The 25,920-nt window shown below is 33.6% G+C and overlaps 1 protein-coding gene across 2 annotated transcripts in view; it reads right to left on the bottom strand.

Annotated features, from left to right (window-relative positions):
• Nucleotides 1-25,653: 25,653 nt before the first annotated feature.
• The window catches only part of LOC149840933 (peroxisomal membrane protein 11-5-like), a 35,172-nt gene continuing 34,905 nt past the window's right edge, over nucleotides 25,654-25,920 (bottom strand). For both annotated transcript variants that reach the window (XM_090003474.1, XM_090003473.1), the window contains exon 8: nucleotides 25,654-25,901. In XM_090003474.1, coding sequence (XP_089859600.1) covers nucleotides 25,866-25,901 — 36 coding nt within the window. In that variant the 3' untranslated portion in view covers nucleotides 25,654-25,865. The remainder of the gene's footprint in view (nucleotides 25,902-25,920) is intronic.

The raw sequence follows: 25,920 nt of genomic DNA on the forward strand, positions 1-25,920 counted from the left end.
TTCAAGATAAGAAAACCGATAATGAAGGAGAATGGGAGGTTAAAGTTGCTAATTTTTCTCCCATCCTCCATGATTTTAGGGATGGTTACGTATATAGCTAGAAAGAACAAAAAAATAATAATTAAATTCAGCAAAAATCTCTCCCATCCTCCACGAATGTACAGGGCATGATGGGTGAAGGGGCAAAAGTTAAAAAAAATAAGAAACCAATTAGGCATGAAGGGAGAAAGGTAAATTGGTATATTTAGATAAAGTTTATCAAGATGATCAACTAAAAAACATGAGTTGATGAAGGGATGGTTTCAAGACTTCAAACTTTGACTTTGGCTCAACCTCCTTAGAAGAAGAAAATTGTGATCTTGAAAAGGCATCCACGATTTTTTAGAATTATCCCTCTCTCATCCCACGCATCTCTCTCTCTCTCTCTCTCTCTCTCTCTCTCTCTCTCTCTCTCTCTCTCTCTCTCTCTCTCTTCCTTCCCTCTTCCTCTATTCCAATCTACCTTCTCTTTCTTCTTCACTGTATTACAAACCAAACCACAATCACTAGATCAAAGGAAGGGCACAGATGCAAAGCCAACCAAACCATATAAAAATATTCAGAGATTTGATTCATCAAAAGAGGTAGAGGGCCTTAGATCTATATGCTTGTGTCCAGGGTCATGTGTTTATTTCGACCAGTTTAAAAGAAAGGTTGATATCTTCTAAAATACATATTAGAAAAAAATAAATAAGTAGTCCATCATCATCTACATTTTTTAATCTTTAATTTGATATATTTGATTATTTTTTGGGGTTCGTATTCTAGAAGATATGCTCCTTACAATGGGAGACCAGTCTCTGTCTAGTTACAGGACTGTGATGATATTTTTTTTTCGTTATATTTCAAAAAAAAGGTTGATATCTTCTAGAATACAAGTCCAAAAAAATAAATAAGGATTTTATCTCAATCTACACTTTTTGTACTTGAGAATTGCATATTTATTTAACGTATTTAGATCATTATTCTAAGAGATATGACCCTCGTAACTAGGGACTAGTTTTTGTCCTATTATAAGACGATATTGTTTGCTTTTAACTGGACCAGTTCAGAAAAAGGGTTTGTACCTCTTAGATAACAAACCAAATAATTAAGAACAATGATGCTATCTGGAGCTATACATCCAGAACTTAAGTTTTTGTATTTTATTGGATTAAATTGAATATGTTGCATGGGAGATATGCTTGTTCGCTGTCCAAATTGAATTCCGAAGTGTAAATTAGCTTATGACTGAGAGGTGAAACTCATTTAAGTGTTCGAACTGAACATAAATCATATATATATTCTTGTTCACTCAACAAACATGTCGGGTTCAATCCCTTCGAAGAAGCACCAACTAGCAAATTTAGAGAAAGAGAAAATTTCTGTAAATTTTATTGTAGCTAGATGGATATGTCTAGCAAAATCTACCACAGGTCGAAATTCTATCTCTGCTATGAATTAAAATTCATGAAACCACAGTCTCATCAGGTTCTTGGACAAGCTATGTTTCAAAAAAATTCAAGTTTTGAAACCATCTTTCATGATTTTTTAATTCACAGACGGTAATGAATTTGTACATCAAAATTTTATTAAAAGTTCTTTAATATGTAATATAACATATATAAAATAATTTGTCATAACTACGAGATAAATTAAGAGAAATAAAATCCACAAGACAGGGTAATCGTCTACAGAATTTTTGTTATGATAGAATTTTATTCCAACTTACCGAGGTCATATTTCTCAATCTAAACTTAAACGAAATCAAATTTTTTTTAGACTTCCTCTATGTGTCTAAAATGTCCTTTTAAAATTTTAAAAATTTTAGAGTCACTATTTGGATATATGATAAAGTTCTTAAAAAGTGGTTGACACCGAAATAACAGGACAACATGCTTTTCACACAAATACCTCATTTAATTTATGTTTTTAATAAAACAAACACCATAAACATGTTTTTATAAGGTTTGATTCAGCATTACTCAATCAATATCAGTTTAGATATGAAATATAATCAACTCAAAAACATGTAAAAGCATATTGTTTGGGTGTATGATAAAGTTCTTGAAAAGTGGTTGAGACCAAAATAACAAGACATCATGTTTTCCACACAAACACCTCATTTAATTCATGTTTTTCATAAAACAAATGTAATATCCAAACATTTTCGAGAATTTTCCAAATGAATAAAGGCAAAAGACCTTTAAAATAAATATGATAATATCATGATTTTTGGATGAATTTGGTCTGAATTGATATTGGATCCGAACAAGACCATATGGATCCAGTAATTGGATTCGGATATGGTAATTGGATTCAAAACCTAGATGGATCCAAAACCCAATCATAATTCAATTGGATCTCGATGAATCCAAATATTGTATAATCCAAGTCATGATCTGAAAACCAATTAATGGATTCCATAGACATGAGAGAACAAAAAATTGAAAAAATCAAAAAAGTGAAACTGAAGCTCATTAGCTTAAACTTGAATAAGCATTTATTTAAATTAAATTGAAAAAAATGTGCAACGAAATGAAGCATGGTGTTGTGGAGAGGTTTGTTGCCTCTAAAGGGTTTGAAGCAAGTTTAAATCCCAACATACCCATGTGTTTTTCATAATAAAGAAATGTGTTATGTTTTTTATCAAAAATGCCTAAAAGCTTACACGTGTATAAATAAAAGAAAAGAGACCCTATTTGCAATGAAACAAAATATAGTGCAGTGGAGAGGTTCGTTGCCTCTTTGGACTAAGACTCAGGTTCAAATCCCCCATGCACACAGGTTTTTATCTCTTTTTACAAAAAATATTGAAAATACATGTTTTTATTTACTCTAGAGATAAGTAGTAATTTAGGAAACTACCATATGTTTTCTTTATGCACTTCAAGATAAGAAAACCGATAATGAAGGAGAATGGGAGGTTAAAGTTGCTAATTTTTCTCCCATCCTCCATGATTTTAGGGATGGTTACGTATATAGCTAGAAAGAACAAAAAAATAATAATTAAATTCAGCAAAAATCTCTCCCATCCTCCACGAATGTACAGGGCATGATGGGTGAAGGGGCAAAAGTTAAAAAAAATAAGAAACCAATTAGGCATGAAGGGAGAAAGGTAAATTGGTATATTTAGATAAAGTTTATCAAGATGATCAACTAAAAAACATGAGTTGATGAAGGGATGGTTTCAAGACTTCAAACTTTGACTTTGGCTCAACCTCCTTAGAAGAAGAAAATTGTGATCTTGAAAAGGCATCCACGATTTTTTAGAATTATCCCTCTCTCATCCCACGCATCTCTCTCTCTCTCTCTCTCTCTCTCTCTCTCTCTCTCTCTCTCTCTCTCTCTCTCTCTTCCTTCCCTCTTCCTCTATTCCAATCTACCTTCTCTTTCTTCTTCACTGTATTACAAACCAAACCACAGTCACTAGATCAAAGGAAGGGCACAGATGCAAAGCCAACCAAACCATATAAAAATATTCAGAGATTTGATTCATCAAAAGAGGTAGAGGGCCTTAGATCTATATGCTTGTGTCCAGGGTCATGTGTTTATTTCGACCAGTTTAAAAGAAAGGTTGATATCTTCTAAAATACATATTAGAAAAAAATAAATAAGTAGTCCATCATCATCTACATTTTTTAATCTTTAATTTGATATATTTGATTATTTTTTGGGGTTCGTATTCTAGAAGATATGCTCCTTACAATGGGAGACCAGTCTCTGTCTAGTTACAGGACTGTGATGATATTTTTTTTTCGTTATATTTCAAAAAAAAGGTTGATATCTTCTAGAATACAAGTCCAAAAAAATAAATAAGGATTTTATCTCAATCTACACTTTTTGTACTTGAGAATTGCATATTTATTTAACGTATTTAGATCATTATTCTAAGAGATATGACCCTCGTAACTAGGGACTAGTTTTTGTCCTATTATAAGACGATATTGTTTGCTTTTAACTGGACCAGTTCAGAAAAAGGGTTTGTACCTCTTAGATAACAAACCAAATAATTAAGAACAATGATGCTATCTGGAGCTATACATCCAGAACTTAAGTTTTTGTATTTTATTGGATTAAATTGAATATGTTGCATGGGAGATATGCTTGTTCGCTGTCCAAATTGAATTCCGAAGTGTAAATTAGCTTATGACTGAGAGGTGAAACTCATTTAAGTGTTCGAACTGAACATAAATCATATATATATTCTTGTTCACTCAACAAACATGTCGGGTTCAATCCCTTCGAAGAAGCACCAACTAGCAAATTTAGAGAAAGAGAAAATTTCTGTAAATTTTATTGTAGCTAGATGGATATGTCTAGCAAAATCTACCACAGGTCGAAATTCTATCTCTGCTATGAATTAAAATTCATGAAACCACAGTCTCATCAGGTTCTTGGACAAGCTATGTTTCAAAAAAATTCAAGTTTTGAAACCATCTTTCATGATTTTTTAATTCACAGACGGTAATGAATTTGTACATCAAAATTTTATTAAAAGTTCTTTAATATGTAATATAACATATATAAAATAATTTGTCATAACTACGAGATAAATTAAGAGAAATAAAATCCACAAGACAGGGTAATCGTCTACAGAATTTTTGTTATGATAGAATTTTATTCCAACTTACCGAGGTCATATTTCTCAATCTAAACTTAAACGAAATCAAATTTTTTTTAGACTTCCTCTATGTGTCTAAAATGTCCTTTTAAAATTTTAAAAATTTTAGAGTCACTATTTGGATATATGATAAAGTTCTTAAAAAGTGGTTGACACCGAAATAACAGGACAACATGCTTTTCACACAAATACCTCATTTAATTTATGTTTTTAATAAAACAAACACCATAAACATGTTTTTATAAGGTTTGATTCAGCATTACTCAATCAATATCAGTTTAGATATGAAATATAATCAACTCAAAAACATGTAAAAGCATATTGTTTGGGTGTATGATAAAGTTCTTGAAAAGTGGTTGAGACCAAAATAACAAGACATCATGTTTTCCACACAAACACCTCATTTAATTCATGTTTTTCATAAAACAAATGTAATATCCAAACATTTTCGAGAATTTTCCAAATGAATAAAGGCAAAAGACCTTTAAAATAAATATGATAATATCATGATTTTTGGATGAATTTGGTCTGAATTGATATTGGATCCGAACAAGACCATATGGATCCAGTAATTGGATTCGGATATGGTAATTGGATTCAAAACCTAGATGGATCCAAAACCCAATCATAATTCAATTGGATCTCGATGAATCCAAATATTGTATAATCCAAGTCATGATCTGAAAACCAATTAATGGATTCCATAGACATGAGAGAACAAAAAATTGAAAAAATCAAAAAAGTGAAACTGAAGCTCATTAGCTTAAACTTGAATAAGCATTTATTTAAATTAAATTGAAAAAAATGTGCAACGAAATGAAGCATGGTGTTGTGGAGAGGTTTGTTGCCTCTAAAGGGTTTGAAGCAAGTTTAAATCCCAACATACCCATGTGTTTTTCATAATAAAGAAATGTGTTATGTTTTTTATCAAAAATGCCTAAAAGCTTACACGTGTATAAATAAAAGAAAAGAGACCCTATTTGCAATGAAACAAAATATAGTGCAGTGGAGAGGTTCGTTGCCTCTTTGGACTAAGACTCAGGTTCAAATCCCCCATGCACACAGGTTTTTATCTCTTTTTACAAAAAATATTGAAAATACATGTTTTTATTTACTCTAGAGATAAGTAGTAATTTAGGAAACTACCATATGTTTTCTTTATGCACTTCAAGATAAGAAAACCGATAATGAAGGAGAATGGGAGGTTAAAGTTGCTAATTTTTCTCCCATCCTCCATGATTTTAGGGATGGTTACGTATATAGCTAGAAAGAACAAAAAAATAATAATTAAATTCAGCAAAAATCTCTCCCATCCTCCACGAATGTACAGGGCATGATGGGTGAAGGGGCAAAAGTTAAAAAAAATAAGAAACCAATTAGGCATGAAGGGAGAAAGGTAAATTGGTATATTTAGATAAAGTTTATCAAGATGATCAACTAAAAAACATGAGTTGATGAAGGGATGGTTTCAAGACTTCAAACTTTGACTTTGGCTCAACCTCCTTAGAAGAAGAAAATTGTGATCTTGAAAAGGCATCCACGATTTTTTAGAATTATCCCTCTCTCATCCCACGCATCTCTCTCTCTCTCTCTCTCTCTCTCTCTCTCTCTCTCTCTCTCTCTCTCTCTCTCTCTTCCTTCCCTCTTCCTCTATTCCAATCTACCTTCTCTTTCTTCTTCACTGTATTACAAACCAAACCACAGTCACTAGATCAAAGGAAGGGCACAGATGCAAAGCCAACCAAACCATATAAAAATATTCAGAGATTTGATTCATCAAAAGAGGTAGAGGGCCTTAGATCTATATGCTTGTGTCCAGGGTCATGTGTTTATTTCGACCAGTTTAAAAGAAAGGTTGATATCTTCTAAAATACATATTAGAAAAAAATAAATAAGTAGTCCATCATCATCTACATTTTTTAATCTTTAATTTGATATATTTGATTATTTTTTGGGGTTCGTATTCTAGAAGATATGCTCCTTACAATGGGAGACCAGTCTCTGTCTAGTTACAGGACTGTGATGATATTTTTTTTTCGTTATATTTCAAAAAAAAGGTTGATATCTTCTAGAATACAAGTCCAAAAAAATAAATAAGGATTTTATCTCAATCTACACTTTTTGTACTTGAGAATTGCATATTTATTTAACGTATTTAGATCATTATTCTAAGAGATATGACCCTCGTAACTAGGGACTAGTTTTTGTCCTATTATAAGACGATATTGTTTGCTTTTAACTGGACCAGTTCAGAAAAAGGGTTTGTACCTCTTAGATAACAAACCAAATAATTAAGAACAATGATGCTATCTGGAGCTATACATCCAGAACTTAAGTTTTTGTATTTTATTGGATTAAATTGAATATGTTGCATGGGAGATATGCTTGTTCGCTGTCCAAATTGAATTCCGAAGTGTAAATTAGCTTATGACTGAGAGGTGAAACTCATTTAAGTGTTCGAACTGAACATAAATCATATATATATTCTTGTTCACTCAACAAACATGTCGGGTTCAATCCCTTCGAAGAAGCACCAACTAGCAAATTTAGAGAAAGAGAAAATTTCTGTAAATTTTATTGTAGCTAGATGGATATGTCTAGCAAAATCTACCACAGGTCGAAATTCTATCTCTGCTATGAATTAAAATTCATGAAACCACAGTCTCATCAGGTTCTTGGACAAGCTATGTTTCAAAAAAATTCAAGTTTTGAAACCATCTTTCATGATTTTTTAATTCACAGACGGTAATGAATTTGTACATCAAAATTTTATTAAAAGTTCTTTAATATGTAATATAACATATATAAAATAATTTGTCATAACTACGAGATAAATTAAGAGAAATAAAATCCACAAGACAGGGTAATCGTCTACAGAATTTTTGTTATGATAGAATTTTATTCCAACTTACCGAGGTCATATTTCTCAATCTAAACTTAAACGAAATCAAATTTTTTTTAGACTTCCTCTATGTGTCTAAAATGTCCTTTTAAAATTTTAAAAATTTTAGAGTCACTATTTGGATATATGATAAAGTTCTTAAAAAGTGGTTGACACCGAAATAACAAGACAACATGCTTTTCACACAAATACCTCATTTAATTTATGTTTTTAATAAAACAAACACCATAAACATGTTTTTATAAGGTTTGATTCAGCATTACTCAATCAATATCAGTTTAGATATGAAATATAATCAACTCAAAAACATGTAAAAGCATATTGTTTGGGTGTATGATAAAGTTCTTGAAAAGTGGTTGAGACCAAAATAACAAGACATCATGTTTTCCACACAAACACCTCATTTAATTCATGTTTTTCATAAAACAAATGTAATATCCAAACATTTTCGAGAATTTTCCAAATGAATAAAGGCAAAAGACCTTTAAAATAAATATGATAATATCATGATTTTTGGATGAATTTGGTCTGAATTGATATTGGATCCGAACAAGACCATATGGATCCAGTAATTGGATTCGGATATGGTAATTGGATTCAAAACCTAGATGGATCCAAAACCCAATCAGAATTCAATTGGATCTCGATGAATCCAAATATTGTATAATCCAAGTCATGATCTGAAAACCAATTAATGGATTCCATAGACATGAGAGAACAAAAAATTGAAAAAATCAAAAAAGTGAAACTGAAGCTCATTAGCTTAAACTTGAATAAGCATTTATTTAAATTAAATTGAAAAAAATGTGCAACGAAATGAAGCATGGTGTTGTGGAGAGGTTTGTTGCCTCTAAAGGGTTTGAAGCAAGTTTAAATCCCAACATACCCATGTGTTTTTCATAATAAAGAAATGTGTTATGTTTTTTATCAAAAATGCCTAAAAGCTTACACGTGTATAAATAAAAGAAAAGAGACCCTATTTGCAATGAAACAAAATATAGTGCAGTGGAGAGGTTCGTTGCCTCTTTGGACTAAGACTCAGGTTCAAATCCCCCATGCACACAGGTTTTTATCTCTTTTTACAAAAAATATTGAAAATACATGTTTTTATTTACTCTAGAGATAAGTAGTAATTTAGGAAACTACCATATGTTTTCTTTATGCACTTCAAGATAAGAAAACCGATAATGAAGGAGAATGGGAGGTTAAAGTTGCTAATTTTTCTCCCATCCTCCATGATTTTAGGGATGGTTACGTATATAGCTAGAAAGAACAAAAAAATAATAATTAAATTCAGCAAAAATCTCTCCCATCCTCCACGAATGTACAGGGCATGATGGGTGAAGGGGCAAAAGTTAAAAAAAATAAGAAACCAATTAGGCATGAAGGGAGAAAGGTAAATTGGTATATTTAGATAAAGTTTATCAAGATGATCAACTAAAAAACATGAGTTGATGAAAGGATGGTTTCAAGACTTCAAACTTTGACTTTGGCTCAACCTCCTTAGAAGAAGAAAATTGTGATCTTGAAAAGGCATCCACGATTTTTTAGAATTATCCCTCTCTCATCCCACGCATCTCTCTCTCTCTCTCTCTCTCTCTCTCTCTCTCTTCCTTCCCTCTTCCTCTATTCCAATCTACCTTCTCTTTCTTCTTCACTGTATTACAAACCAAACCACAGTCACTAGATCAAAGGAAGGGCACAGATGCAAAGCCAACCAAACCATATAAAAATATTCAGAGATTTGATTCATCAAAAGAGGTAGAGGGCCTTAGATCTATATGCTTGTGTCCAGGGTCATGTGTTTATTTCGACCAGTTTAAAAGAAAGGTTGATATCTTCTAAAATACATATTAGAAAAAAATAAATAAGTAGTCCATCATCATCTACATTTTTTAATCTTTAATTTGATATATTTGATTATTTTTTGGGGTTCGTATTCTAGAAGATATGCTCCTTACAATGGGAGACCAGTCTCTGTCTAGTTACAGGACTGTGATGATATTTTTTTTTTGTTATATTTCAAAAAAAAGGTTGATATCTTCTAGAATACAAGTCCAAAAAAATAAATAAGGATTTTATCTCAATCTACACTTTTTGTACTTGAGAATTGCATATTTATTTAACGTATTTAGATCATTATTCTAAGAGATATGACCCTCGTAACTAGGGACTAGTTTTTGTCCTATTATAAGACGATATTGTTTGCTTTTAACTGGACCAGTTCAGAAAAAGGGTTTGTACCTCTTAGATAACAAACCAAATAATTAAGAACAATGATGCTATCTGGAGCTATACATCCAGAACTTAAGTTTTTGTATTTTATTGGATTAAATTGAATATGTTGCATGGGAGATATGCTTATTGCAAATAGTAAGAAATTTATGATTTGTGTGGCTATGCGCAAGGTATAGAATGCGTGTGTTAATTACATTTATTTGATAATTTTATGGTCATGAATTATGTGAAAGAAAATTTGAATTTATATGGTTTCGAAGAACCCTTATAATGTCACATGAACACTCCTGAATTGAGGTACTTGAGACGGGTCATGTGGTTGCATGACCAGCGAGGTACGATGCATGCACCCTAATCAAGAAATTAATGTGTAAAGTGGTTCAAGTACTTGGCTCGAATGTGAGCTAAAATTCTGAGAATTTTGTTGGCGCTTAATGAGCAATAGGTTAATAATGTGCATACACTTGATCAACCCGAGTGTGGGTCGAGATTTTGGAAATCCCCTATGGTGCAGTGAATTGCATAGAGAATTAAAAATAAAAACTTAATATATGCACTTATAACTTAATTGTGAGACTCTGGGTATACCTGAAAAATGATATATGTTACCAGTTTTTTCAGGGTTCTAGGTACACCTGAAATACAGTATATGTTATCAGACCCATGTTCTACCTTAGAGAGAGTAGATGGTACAAACTCTATAGGACAATTACGTTTTTGTGAGAGTGAGGCGTCTCACCTGGTTTTCAATCCTCGGAGTTAAGGAGGGACAAGACTACCAATGCATCATAGGTGGTAGATTCAAGTTTGCAGAAGTTTTCCTATGTGCATCCAAATTATTGTTATGCCATTGGGAAGTACTATCTCGGTCGTGAACCGTCTCCTTTGGGTATCTGTACGGCTAGTCACACGGGGTATTAATTGAAAAAGCATAATAAACCCTCGTGTGGTCTTGATCCGCTATGATGTTGAATGCCTATGTGTACCCATAGGGTAATTAATAAGAGAAATATAAAGTCAGTTCACTTTTAGACATGTTTAAGTACACTCAATGTTGGAAGTTGCAATTCTTATAAAATATATGAGTCATTCATGTGATGCATAGCTGCAGCAAAATATATATGAGTCACTCATTAATGCTTTCACCATGAGTTGGTTGTATTACATGAATTGTTAATATTTTAATATCATTATGTGAGTGTGTTACACATATATATGTAGACATGCCACTGAGCACATTCATATGGATATAATGCTTCTTACTAAAACGGGGTATAGTTTGGCACCATCTGAATTATTATTTTTTAGGTAGCGATTAAAGTTATCGGGCGATTGCAAATGTCACTTCGAACGAATCCATGAGGCTTCATTTATGTGATCCTGCATAAACTCTGATAAACCTTTCCTTATTTTATTAATGGGATTGTAATAACTTTGGACATAGCATTTGTTGATGTCATTAAATATTATTCGAGTACTCTCTGTGTTACCTTGTAACTCGCCCAACTATTGGATCGGATAAGCTAACTGGTATTTTATTGTCTTTAAAAAAAAATTTATTCCAAAAATTTTTTCGTCCAAATTGTTGGGGCGTTACAACAAACACCATAAACATGCTTTTACATGGATTGATTTAGCATAACTCAATTAATATCAGTTTAGATATGAAATATAATCAACTCGTAAACATGTAAAAGTATATTGTTTGTGTCTACGATAAAGTTCTTGAAAGTGGTTGAGACTGAAAGAACAAGACAACGTGCTTTCCACACAAATATCTCATTTAGTTCATGTTTTTCATAAAATAAACACCATAAACATATTTTTACATGATTTAATTCAGTATAACTCAATCAATATTAGTTTAGATATGAAACATAATCAACTCATATTGTATATAACTCAATCTAAAGCATGGAACAAATCTGGAATCACACAAAAACCGTTTTCTCCAAAACAAGCACCCATACACTAAAACCAGGTATCACAAGTTAGGATTTATTTCTGAATAACATATCAATTATGCACATGTATATCAGATGTAACATTAATATAAATAGATATAATTGATCATAAATTAAACTAACACAGACCATAAATAAAACCCTATAAATCATTTTTCCCAAAAAAATCTCTTATAGACCCTAATCAGTATAACATACATGAATCTATTTATGCAATTACATTCAGTCATGCATAACAATTTTACATCTAACATGAATAATATCCAAATCATATTGTACATGAATCCCAACATAAAACATAATAGCATAAACCCAAAAAAAATGTTATTCCAAAAAGCGACCCTAAGTCTCAAAAATTGATTTCTAATATTCAGGGTTTTATTTTCCTTTTTTTTATATTAAACTGATTATACACCACAAATACTAATTTTAACAAGGTTTATACAAACTGATCATATCAAATAAATGGCCGTCATCAATTTAGAATATCAAACACGATTTGTACAAGCAACCAACATGATTTATGGTATTTACCAAAAATCATTTTTGTCATAAATCTGTTTGGTGTTTTGCAAACCTCCAAAATCATAAGATATCAGTCCAATTATGAAGCTAGGGCTAATGTCATATTAAAATACACACTAAAATTTTATCGAGCATGCACAGGCACCTTGGCACTATGTACACACGCAAAGCCAATGTGCACTTACCTCAGAAATCGGGTAGAACAGGAAAAACCATTGAATGTTGTTTGGCTTCACCACCACCTTCTTCAAGCTGCAGCTCTAATAGCAGCAACCCCGACACGTGAATAAGGTTTCTCTTAGAGGGCGTGGATGGGGAGGAAAAAGAACAAAAAAAAACAACAAAACTCAAAAAAAATAGAAGAGAAAGTGAGAAAAGAGAGAGATGAGAACGTCGTGTGAGAGAGTCCTTATGTAATACCTGTAAATGTTTGGCATTTATCAAAATTAATAAAGATGAATTATGTCTCAATTGGGATTTGATTTTATTCAAATATATACATTTGAATAAGAATGTAATATGTATTTAAGTTCATGATTATAGATGCATCACTTTGAAATTTCCAAGAAATAAAAATGAAATTACGACTTAAATGTGGTATGAAATCTTATTAGTATTTGAATTTTTTATGTTAGAATTGAATTTGGATGTGGGTCGGGGTTGAATAATATCCGATCCAATTAGCATATCTAAATTCATATATAGTTTGATATTAGATCTTGGATAGTCTAATATTGAGTCATTAAATCAAATTAACCATAGGGTGGGATGCCCCTATCTGGTTCCCACTATGACATTGGATCCTCATTTGGAGTAGATCCAAATACATGAGGTAAGAACCCAGGTAGAGTGGAACGTCCCCACCTACTTGCTTTATCTAATTAAATAAATTAGATGATATAAAGTAAACAAAATCTTAATTTACTAGGGAAAAAGGATGGTTAAATAAGGAAATTTTAATTAACTAGGTTTAATAGGATTAATTATCTTAGATAAATAAGAAGTTTACCTAATATGGGATAGGGTTTGGTAAGACCAAAAGGAACTAACCTTCATCCAACGTTTTTGGAGAGTCCTGGGAAAGGGAAGTTTTTAAATTACTTTTGAAAAAAAGAAAGGGGGTAAAAAGGTAAGTTTCGACTCTTTTCACTCTCACATTTTTTTGAGAAACCAAGAAGTAAAGGAGGGGGGCTTGACTAGTAGGAAATTCAATTGAAATTAGAATCTTGGTGGTTTCCAATTCCCCATTGCTTTGAGGATACTCTCTTATAAGAAGGGGAGACCCTCATTCATGACCCACTCTTACATTTTTTTTGTTTCTTCTTCTTTCCCCTCACTTTTTCCATCTCACACGGTGGTGGAGGTGCTGATGTGGGTGCAGTAGTTGTACTTTAAAGTTGTGCAGCTTGAAGGAACGGCTTGGAGTTGGGGGAATGGCTAACTGAACCCAACCGAGTTATTTACACTGTCACAATTTTGGGTTCTCGGTTCATCGATTGGGGTAGGTGCATAGTATCTATATGCATGTGCTTTTTGCCATGGTGCACATGTCTAAACATATACGTAGGAGGATACATATACTCAACCATGGACCTTGGCCATGTCTGATTTGTGGATAAAATATAAAGGAAAAGCTCCAAAATGTTTTGTTTGGAGAGAAGCAGTTTTGGAGAAGTTGGATGTTTTACTAGATATGATTTTTATGCATGATCGATATTTTTTTTGTTATATGCATGGTGTATGACAATCCTAGGTTACTGAACTGTGGCAAATGTGCTATCACAACTGGATGCTTTTGCAAGGTTGAGAAAAATGGTATTAAAAAAAAGAGACCACATACTGAATGAATTAATTTTCAGGGATGCATCCTCAGGAGAGACTTATTTTACCAAGCGTTCTGTGCAACATGATTCATATGCCATACATGATAGGGATAAGTGAGCTAATTATCCCACATATAAACATCAGGTGCAATGGCCAACATACCTTTAGCTGTAATATGTAAATTAAAAATATAACTAGCAGCTCTGGTGCATATTGCCAGGCAATTAAGTTCCTTGTTGTGGATTACCTTAATCTTGACTATTACCTACTTTGCACCGCTATTGAAATATAATCCGTAAAAAAAAAAAAGAAATTTACATACTTTATGAGACAATAGATAAATGCATTTATATTTATGTTTGTGGGTTAGCAACATTTTCGGCAGTTGATATTTGGTGTAAATTAGTCTAAATTAATGGTTGGTGCATATGGCATCATGACCTTCACAGTAGCTGGGCCATGATAAGTTTATAACATAGCTTGACAAAATTGTGCAATCCTGGAGAGTTCTTCATTCAGTTGTTTTAACTAAAATACATTACTTTCAGAAAAAAAAAACTGACGTCAAAATCTTGTTGCCGTCACAGGCATAATTAGGAATTTTGAATGCATTCAGGAATACTCATTGTGGGTTGAACCGAACAAATCTTTTAGTTTTGTCATGACGTTTTAAAACAACCAGCAGTTTATAAATTTTATTTTCGTATATTCATGAAATTTTGGATCATGAGCTGGTGGTATGAAAACCAATATGTAGATGTTGCCCAAAATTTTGTTTTCTATGGAGTTGGTTGTGCTTGGTACAAGTTTGGTGATTTTTTCTCCAACAAGTATGTTTTGTCCCTAGTGCGGGAATTGATTTATATATGTGGGTGATGCATGTGTGAAGTACAAACATGTAAATGTGATATGATTGTGTTTATGACATGTTAACAGGTATGCATGATAGTGTATTCGCATGAAAATAGCATATGCTTATTGTTAAATATATGTATTCATGATGAGTTGAATCTTGCAATTCAATGAGCAAGCTTGTTATGGTAGACGCATATATGATATGATAGTTTGCATGCATGGCTCATGGATAACGATGTGCATCATGTTATGGTTTGTGCATGTTCATGATTTCATGCTTTCACCATGTGGCTCGTGATAGGCATACTTGCTTTTGCGATGTTTATGTATGCACAAGTGTTGGCGCTAGTGTGAGCCTATGGTTCATAAAAACTATTGTGATGCTTAAGTATATTTGTTTGTGTGTGATGCAGTTTACATCAAATAATAATAATTATTGAATACATACATAATTGTAAATGGGATTTTGTGTATCGTTTTCCTGTACTCTAGATAAGAAATAAGTAAATAGTGAATGCACACATAGCCATAAGTATGGGGATTTTGTATATTGTTTCCCTAGTTTTGAGTTTTTCTGTATCGTTTCCTTGGTTTGGGGAATGTGCATCATTTTTCTACTTTTTAGTATTGGTTTAAGGTATTTATAAAAGTTGATATATGTCACCAGACACTTGGTCTACGTTGAAGAGGGTAGATAGTACAAACTCCACGAGATCATTTTTTTCTCGTGAGAACTAGGCATCTCACTAGGTCTCCAGTTCTCAGAGTTAGGGAATCAGAACTGTCAATATGTCCTAGGTGGTAGATCCATATCTTCTGTAGAAGTCTCAGGATGCATCCTATTCTGGTTTTGGCCTCTGAAAAATTCTCTCTCGGTCACTGACTGTCTCCTTTGGATTCAGTTTTAGCTAGTCACTTGGATAATTAAAAATACAAAGCATAATAAACCCCATGTGCATTCGACCTGATCTTAGGTCCTATCATGTGCATACCTGCAGGGGAGGTTAAATAAAGAAACGTAAATGTTATAATCAGGTGGTTCACTTTTATGTAATAAAATGTTATGCCTTAAATTTATGGATATTTTATTAGAGTTAGATTTTATTTATGCAATGTATTGTTTTAATTTTGAAATTTGTTTGCTTAGTGAATTGATGGTTATATTGTATGTTAGGTGTATGATTTGCATGTGTCTATAAATAAAATGCCTATTATATACTGGAAAGATGTACGTGTGTTATATATCGTTGACACTGTGTATATGCATATTGCTATTATACTACTTACTCGGACTGGTTGTAGTATGACCCCTATATTTAATAATTTTTAGATAAGGAATGATAAGCATAGAGCGATTGTGGACTTGCTGCGGGTGGCGTTATGAGACCATACATTTTGATTTCTGTCCTACAGAATTCTGTTGTGGATAATATCAATTATTATTTAAGAATTTGCTTGATATAGAATTTATTGAATTGATGTTTAAGACGATTCACTTTATGGAATAAAAGTTGTGTTTAATTACCTATAGCTCTCCCAAATATTTAATTGCATTCTCAATAAATTATTTTCGTGGTGATTTTAAAAAAAATGTATTTTTCATGTTAAAATTTTTGGGGCATTACACCTTATATAGGCCCGCTCCCCCAAGCCAAGTAGGAGACCTCTCTCGCTCTCTCTCAAAATTGTGTGCATAGAGGGAGAGAGTCCAAAAATCCTTAAGGACTTTCATTTAAGTCCCAAATGAGACTCCTTTTTCAAGGGGGATTCCTTATTCATTTAGTAGAGTCCATGTACATTGATTGCCTATTCTATTATGGAGACCAACTTTCATGCACTTTTTTTAATTAATTACTAAAATTAAATAGGGAGGTAGGGACGTTCCACCCCTTTTGGGATCTTTAAATGTGCAAAGTTCATTCCATATGGACTCTTACAAGCTAGGAGGGGCCCACCTAGAGGGAAACCCACCCTAGTGTCCAATATAATTGGAGATCCAATTAATCATTAACCCATTTCAACTCAAACTCTTAATTTTAATCTTCCAAATCCAATATATTAATTTAAACTCACATTGGATCCAAACATTAGAATTTAGATCCATCTTTAAAATATTCAAAATCCATTTATCTTATTATTCAAGATCCAAATTAAAATTCACACAAATATTAGACATAAAAATACATCTTTATTTATTTAATATCAAAGAAAAATTGCAAGTGTTATAACACAAAGGCTGGACTTCTAGCCCCTTCACTTGAGTCTGAGCTCCCTCAATGCCTGGATTGTGCGTTTTGCTTTTTCAGCAAGCCAAGTAGCCTCTTTACATTCCATAACATATGTTTGAGTTCTATAACATAGAGAACTATATTTCAGCTTGCTACAGACCTTTTAGGTACCTCTACAACCCTTTCATGACCTTAGATTATCCTCATTGACTTTTTAGAACCTGAAACTTGAAATTGTGTCTTGTCAGGTGTCTAAATACCCAAATTCTCTAAACCAATAATTATTGTTCATCAATAGTCTTTTCTTGTGTTTAAATCATATCTCAATCCTTCACACATGTTTGTAAGTGTCCCTAGAACCCATGGACCAGAACCCTTTAGTTACGAACTGAAACAATACATGAAAGGATTACCAAAACCAAAGTGCACCTACCCTCTGTTTCTCTTGTTTTGCCTAATTCGCAACCATAAGAAACCTCAGGCCTCTTCCCCACTGTGTCCAACAGGGTTCAGCACTCTCAACATGTGTTACAATAGTCTCACTATCCAAAATTCACAGCTTTGATCTTCTTGAGTCCTTCGGGTTCAAATTTCAATACATGTCTGTTGAAAATCCAGACCTACCTTTCAGACCTTCTTCTGAACCACCTACTTTAGAAATTCTGAAGGGTCTAACAATATCCTCTAATACCAGGAACAAAAGTAGGACCCTACACATTAGAGAAAACCAAATCAAGTGGTCCATCAACTTTATGTGTAGACAACTCAAAGAGTAAATTATAACTTTTACCCATTTGGCATGCTCACATATATTATTATATTGTTTATGCATAACTAGTAAGCAATGTTTATTTAAAATGGATTGAATTATATGAAAATATGGGTGTCTTATCCACTTGTGCCACGGTCAATAGTAGTTATTTCTCTAAGATGAGCAGTTGCTTCATGTTGTATTAATGCTTGTTCATCTTTCTGCATGTCTAATATGTAAAGGCCCTAATCACTGATACCCTACATTACTGCTCTCCCTATTTTGCAAAAACCAATTGATGTCTAATATGTAACACACCAATTGTCATGATAAATTTCAAAAAAAGACATCATTGTCTTTAGTAAACCATTGAACAAATAAAAGATTTTGTGCAATCTCAGGCACATGAAGAGCATTTTTTATAGTAAATTTAGAATTTAAATTTTGAAAAACTAGAACACCAACATGCTTGATTTTTAAGAAAGAGACATTACCAATTTTCATGTGATAACTCCCCTTGCATTCAGATTGAAGCGAAAGATTATTCAAATTAGTTATGACATGATATGTTGCTCCAGAATTTGGGAACCAAATACCTTTTTCTAACGTGGCATGATAAACCTTAGGGCCTATAGAGTCCTAAAATTTGAATGTCTTACACTGCAGTGCATCGTTCCCTTGCTTCATGCATGCCTCACATGTAATACAATATTATGCAGCAATGTGTCTCTGATTGCCACATACATGGCATATAATAGGAGCAGAAGATCGGCCTCCTCTATTTTGTCCAATTCTATTAGACTGTCGCCCACCCTCTCTTCCTCTAGTAGGATTAGATCTACTTTGATTGGATCTATTTCCCGAATTAGAACCTTGATTATTTGGCTTATATGCAAGATTGGCAATATGTTTAGGATCATCATTTTCATATAGTTGTGCTTCATGTATAAGAAGCATACCCAAAAGGTCATCAGGAAGAATTGTATATTCTCTAGTATTTAACACAATCCTTAGAGCACCATATTCACTCATAGGAAGGCCAACAAGAATATGCATAAGAGGTCTTCATTGGAATAACTTTTTCGGCCATAGCAAGCTGATAAGCTATATTTTTTACCTTATTGAAATATGCAGATATGTTATCCATGCCCTTTTTCAAACTTTGTAGTTCGGACTTGAGTTGTTGAACTCGACCTTTAGAATGAGCTACATAAGTTTTCTTTAGTGTGTTTCACACGATGTATGATGTAGTGAGACCCACATGACAATCCATCCTTCATCACTTGAGATATTTGGAATTTTTCTCTGCTTTTTTTCTTGGTTCACTACAAAACACATTTGGTCGTGGGTTTGTTCCATCAACATAACCCATGAGGCTATAACTTTTGAGTAAGGAAATAAATTGTGATTCTCATAATAGAAAGTTATTTATTGACAATTTAACGGACAAAAAATATTGTAGAGTATTTAGAGTAGGAATAAGGAGAAAAATCATTAGAACATGTTATACTAATGCTTGTTTATGCAGTCATCGCAACTTTAAGGAGAGCAAAAATCTGGCTCTAAGAGTTGGGATCTCAATAAACACGCGAACAGGTAGGTTGAACGGCTTTAGAAGATCATAGGATTAGAGGGGCTCTGTAATACTTTTTGAAGAAAAAGAACAAAATGCATTTCATCAATTCAAGAAAGCAAGGAAACCACCTTCATTAGGGTCTTTAATCCAAGAAACTTTGGGGGGGAGTTCCTAATCTATAGAAGTATAAACCCAGGAAGCAAGACTACATGGTGTGGCCCTTGGTGTACACCAAAGGAAAGCAAAGAGAATTTATGAGAGTAAAGTTGTTATTTTCGCAAGCTGGTCAAGAGAGGGAAAGTACAGAAGTTGAGAAGTTTGACAGCTCAAATGCAGAGGAGCACAAAGTCCACAGTTGTAGCAACGGAAAGGAAAAAGCTGAATTGAGATTTGGACACTTGGGCGACCCCTATTATGGAATCAAATATTAGGAAACAGATGACTGAGTTGAAGCTAGGAAAGAATACGAGCGGGTAACATCCCCTTACATATTGGAAAGTAATAAACACAACATGTTTTTTTCACACAATCTTAATGTGGTTCGACTAGGATGGTCTACGTCCATGACCAAAAGAATTTCTCTCTATTTCTCTACCCACTTTTACATAGATGTGAGCTTCCCTTTATATAGCACATATTACATGATTTTTCTCAAAGGGATTACCTACCAGGATTATTTTTATCAATGGTTACAATCTTATTGAGGCCGGTGGTTAACTCCACATCAACTTGATCTTATAGAGTCTTATCTTGAATGGGATCTGGTCTACAGCATCTGGACTGTCACGGTTTTCCTCATGTAAAATGTGATTCTTAGATGGAGTCCTACTAAGGCTTATCTTCTCATTAATTAGTTCATCATTCTTTGTAATTGTCTGACTCTCAATAGGAGTCCTTTGAGAATGTTAACCTCCATATGCATCTTTAATATTTTTTGGAGTATTCATCTCATCTTGAACTTCCTTCACCTGATCATGTTTTAGGTGTCCCTGATCTTGATTATCTTTAATTAAACATAGTTGAACTTCTAGATGTTTCTAGATCAGATCTGGATCATTCTTTTCACTAACACGCAGTAATCCTCTAATAATTTGTCTTTATACAAACCGCATGTGATCGCATGTTTGCATGAAATCTTGCTAACCTGTCACTTTTTACAATAGCACAAGTGATTCTAAATATCAACACTATAACCATGAGATTGGTTTCGGGCTTCATACCGACGTCGATAATAATGCACTACTTGTACACGTAGTTGTGTCTTTCCTTCAGTTCCTCTAGCTTTTCCTTTACCTTCAGTGCCACAATGCCTAACATATGTTGCTCGGTATTCTTTCTTTTTTCAAAAAGTTTCATCAACATGCGATGAAGCCTTTTAATAAGAGCAATTAGGGGATTATCACATATGGAGAGAATCCATGAATTAAAGCTCTGTGCTATATTAGACGTTAAGCACCCATATATTTTCTCTAAAAAATTATTATTAGCCCAATGTTTTGGTTTTACATCAGTAACAACATAATTATATGTGGCTTCGTCTTGCTCCTAATTTTTTTTTAAACAAAATAATTACATAGTCATCTTGTGGCTACTCAAGTTACAGTCTGCCAAAGTGCATTGAGTGGTGAACCAAATTTCTTAGAAAAGTTTTTTGTCAAATGCTTCATGTAATATCCAGCATGACATGTAGGCCATGTTTGGGAGACAACATACTTCAGATCTTCTTGCCTATCTGAGATAACTGTAAGTTGTATTCTATCATTATATTCATTGAAACGTATGAGTTCTTTCTTTAGATGCTTCAAAAATTATCTTTTGAATCCTTATCAATAATAGCAAATGCTATCAGAAACATCCCACCACAAGGATCAATATTATGGGTCGACAACAATATAACTATATATTTTTCTTTTAGAAACGTACAATCTACAATAAGAACTGAAGGCATCCTTTCAAAAACTCATTGATGCTTGAATGAAAAGATAAGAATAGGTATTGAAATCTATCTTTCTGATCGGTCTCAATCTACCCTAGTGATCCTCAGTTAGCCTTCATCAAATGATCCAAATAGGTGAAAAGCATACTGAATGATTGTTCAAATAAACCATATAGTGTCTCTTTAGTTTGTTCTCATCCATGCTATGCTTATTTGTAATTAACCTCCATACCTTCCTTGCGACTGATATCATTTGTGATTTCTGTTGAAGTTACCTTCGAATTGCCGTGCATGTGTTTATGAATAACACCTAAACTTCACTTGAAAGATATTTTTTCACTACAAGGTTTCCTAATCCACCACATGTGTGATCGCTTTGATATTTCTTCACTTGAAAGAACCTGGCTTCATGCACCTTTATGCAATGGATCTTCTAGGGAAAATCAATAATCATATATGGGTCCTCTCTTGTGCATACAACAGTGATTTCGTATTGCAACACTTTAGGAATTTAGCTTTATAGTTATTCTTGGTCATATGATCTTTTAAAAACTTGCAACATTGTTGAAGATCATTAAATCTTTTGCCAAAAATAATTTTTTGACCGATTGAATATGTTGTTAGCTGCTGAAATTGTTCAAAATCATTAAGTTATTTGGTACGCAAGTCATCATGCAAACGAGATGCCGCCATTTCAATGGTTTTAAATTGATCTTCATTGTAGGAGAATCCAATGAGCGAGAACCTATTCAACCATGTCTCATTAGTGTAATAACATAAAATTGTTATATTGCCCAACAAATGTTCATATAGGTTAGACAACATACCGAGAGTTTGACTTCTCAAATATCATTTGTCTCATGTTATCACTGTCTTTCTTCTCTCCCATCAATATGGTATAGTCATTATCATCGATATCATTTGATTTTTCACCATCGATATGATAGTTGTTACCACTAATTAATTATTCAGTTATACAAACTAAATCAAAATTCATCATATCTATTGCTTTTGTTGCTTCCATGTATTCAACATTCTTTCATTTTCAACATTCATGATTAACCATAAAAACTTCACATTCATCATAAATTACAAAGTCCAACAACTTTTACCTAGCTTTGTTATCTTTTCAGGATGGTTGGATGTCATTCAAATTGCTGCGATGAAGATCACTAGTACTGGTTTGCCCACGTGGTTTCACATCTTCTGTAGTGATCTTTTGATCATGTTCAACATCAATTGTTTGTTCTTCATTACCTGCACATAGAACATCTATATCCTTAATCGATTCGGGCAATTGCATGCCCTCCATGTGCCTGAACTGAATATTTGGGACGTCAATATTGTTCACTATTTGGGATAGTTGGATGATCGCCAAAGGACTGAGCTCGATAAATGGTTCCTTAGATAGATGTGTATTTTTCACTTATTCTTTAGTTTGCAAGCAACTAAGTAAATATCAACATGAAATGACATTGATTTCACATAATCATTGTCCAACACATGCATCCATATATATTGGCTATCTAGGTTATGAGAAAAATTGTATCGAAAGATCATTAACTCTTCTACATATTTGGTCTTACGAGACATCAAATCCATAAATTTCTTATAGCTAGTATTTGTTATGATGATTATAGATCACCAAGTAGAGTGCTCAGTGTTGCAGTAGTGTACTCTAGCCATTTAAGAGTTCATCAATAACTACCTACATTAACCACATAACATATCATTCATCTAATGAAAATAGCATATGAGAAAAGATCATTCACATACACTTCATACATTTAATTAACATAACTATCTACAACAACCACTCTGAAAACCAACTATCCATAATAACCCCTTAACTCCTATTCAATGGTTGTACACAGTAAACCTTAACCCCATTACATTAAAATAAAAATGTCGAATATGAACTAAAAGACAAACAAACAAACATAAATCAGCTATAACACAAATATATATATATATATATAGTTCGCATGGAACTCAACTTTCGACCTAAACAGAGAAGTCGATGAGAAAGATGATATTGCAACCTTGTCTGAATGCAGAAAAAAATTCATGGGGCTTGCCGCAAGGGGAAAGAAAATGTTTATAGTTCTAGAAGGAAAAGGGTTAAGGTTCATTCCATAAACAAACGAAAAAGAAAAAAAAAATGAACAAAAATGACTTTATATATGATTCAGCAAAGCATGCGAAGTTACGCAGGTTCACAGGACAAAAATTTATAAAGATCGATATGTATTTGTGGATCTCTTGGAAAGAAATTCGCATATTTGAGAAAAAAATTGCCTATTTGGAAAGAACTTTGCATATCTGGAGGATATGTCCACTTAGTTAGGTATTTGCGAAGTTTTGAGGTTTGGGTTTAAAAGGATATTCGCATATATTATAAGCAAACTTCTTGATGTCCACAAAAAAATATGGACCTCTTTTTAAGTGAGAGTTTGTGATACCTTATGAACGAAGCAATATATCATGTGAACTTCATGAGTTTCGCACATGCGAAGAGTAAAAATGTCCTAACAAAGTTAGCTATTTGTGGTTTTTGTTATAGGAGGGATTTGGCAAATTATGAGGTTTTTAGAAAAATACTTCATTTTTACTTATTTTCCATTTTTTATTTGGCATTTTCACTTTTACTTTCTATTAAGATTCCACTTTCACCATTTCAATTTAAATCCAGCTACTGCTCTTTCTCTCTCCAAGTGGTGGCTGTCTCATTTGGCGGTGGTTAAGTGGACGGAAGAATGACAGGACAATGATGATAGAGATTTGTATCGTTCTTGTCAGCAAATATCAGTCAGGTCATTGGTTTCAGGAAAAAATGAGAGGGTGCTGCCAAAATTTGAGTTGATAAAGGAGTATGTCCATAAGTGCGCACCCGGGCTCCACGTTGCTGGCTATAGAGGCAACCGTAGTTTGTCACTTGACAAAGGATGACTAGGGCTGGAAACCCATTCAGGGAAGGGGGGTGTGCTGGAAGATAGAAACTGAGTGTACTCTCAGCTGGAGGGGAGGTGGGTCTTGGAGTTCTCCATCTCTGTAGACAGAAAATGGCAGGGGTTGTACCAACGGAGGCTCCGCTTATTTGACAGGAGCAGTTGGTGCATGTCACCTTGTGTTGGGACATTGCAAGTTCGAACCCCAAATGGTATGGTTGTATAACTGGTAGAGGTCTGCCTAACCTCAGCTTTCTCTGTCGAAAAAATGGTAGGGGTTGTCAAGACGATCAAATACAAAAAAATGGCAGGTGCCTTTAGGCCGAAACGGCTGGCACTTTTTCTTAATCGTAGAGGACCAATGGATTATCAACGGCTTATAACATATGAAGGAATAAAAGAGTAATTTCTAAAGCTTTTGAACTTTGTTGGAAAAGAGATTGGAAGTTTGGGGACTTTTGCAATGAAAAAAGCAGAATTTCTAGGGTGAGATCAACGCATTAGAGATACAACTCCGCAAAGTCAGTCCAGAGATATGCGTATCTCAACTAATATATGACTCGTAATCGCCATATGTTCTGATGTTTCAGCCTTGATGACCATGGATCTTACCATAGGTAGGCCCCCATAGCGAAACAGATCCCTCTTATATAAGAACCGAGCAATCATGCACACACCTTTTGGGTTTCTTTTTTTTTTTTTGAAAAGCAAGCTGGGGTTAGGCTGACCCCTACCAGTTATAACCATTGGGATTTAAACTTGCAACATCTCAACATAAGGTGACGTGCACTAGCTGCTCCTACCAGACAAGCAGAGCCCCTGTTGGTACACCCTTTGGGTTTTTGAAACAAAGAGAATAAGAGATTCCCTACAAGTGAACTAACCCGTGAACTTGTTCCTCTCCCCCCAATGTTTTAGCCAAAGCTCGGATGGTTCATCCAATAACTAATAAAAAGGGGAGGGTGATTTGAAAGAAAAAAGGGCACTCAACTTTTAGAGGTGAATGCGTCCTCTAGAAGGCTAAAACAAGAGCTACATTGAAAAAAAAAACATCTTCAATTCATATGGCCAACAAAAATCAACTCCAGGTCTTTATTCGACAATTTCCACACACAAAAAAAGACATTGCCGCTTTCTTAGTTTATTCATAAATGTAGGTCTGTATATGGAGTACATGGCAAAAGATGGGTCCCATGTGAAAACTTCCCTAGTTAGTATTCATTCATGTTGGAATCAACTCATGCCAATATATACCATAAAACCATTTTACAGGAGCAATCTGAATTTTATTATATTATTCTAGGCTATTGATCAGGATGAGGCATTTTTGCAGCCCAGTTGACAATGCCAGATAAGTATCATCAAAATTTTACAAGCACAAATAGAAACATACGATTAACATGGCCACATGTCTCATCCAAGTTCTGGTGAAAATCATGAAAGCTCCATACATTGACAAAAGATGGACTTCCACATTCATGGCGCCTTGCTCTTTTCTGGCGAAGGAAGCAACTGCAAACGCATGTTGCAA

The sequence above is a fragment of the Nuphar pumila genome, chromosome 4, assembly GCF_984573655.1.
Source record: "Nuphar pumila chromosome 4, dmNupPumi1.hap1.1, whole genome shotgun sequence".
Classification (NCBI taxonomy): Eukaryota; Viridiplantae; Streptophyta; class Magnoliopsida; order Nymphaeales; family Nymphaeaceae; genus Nuphar; species Nuphar pumila.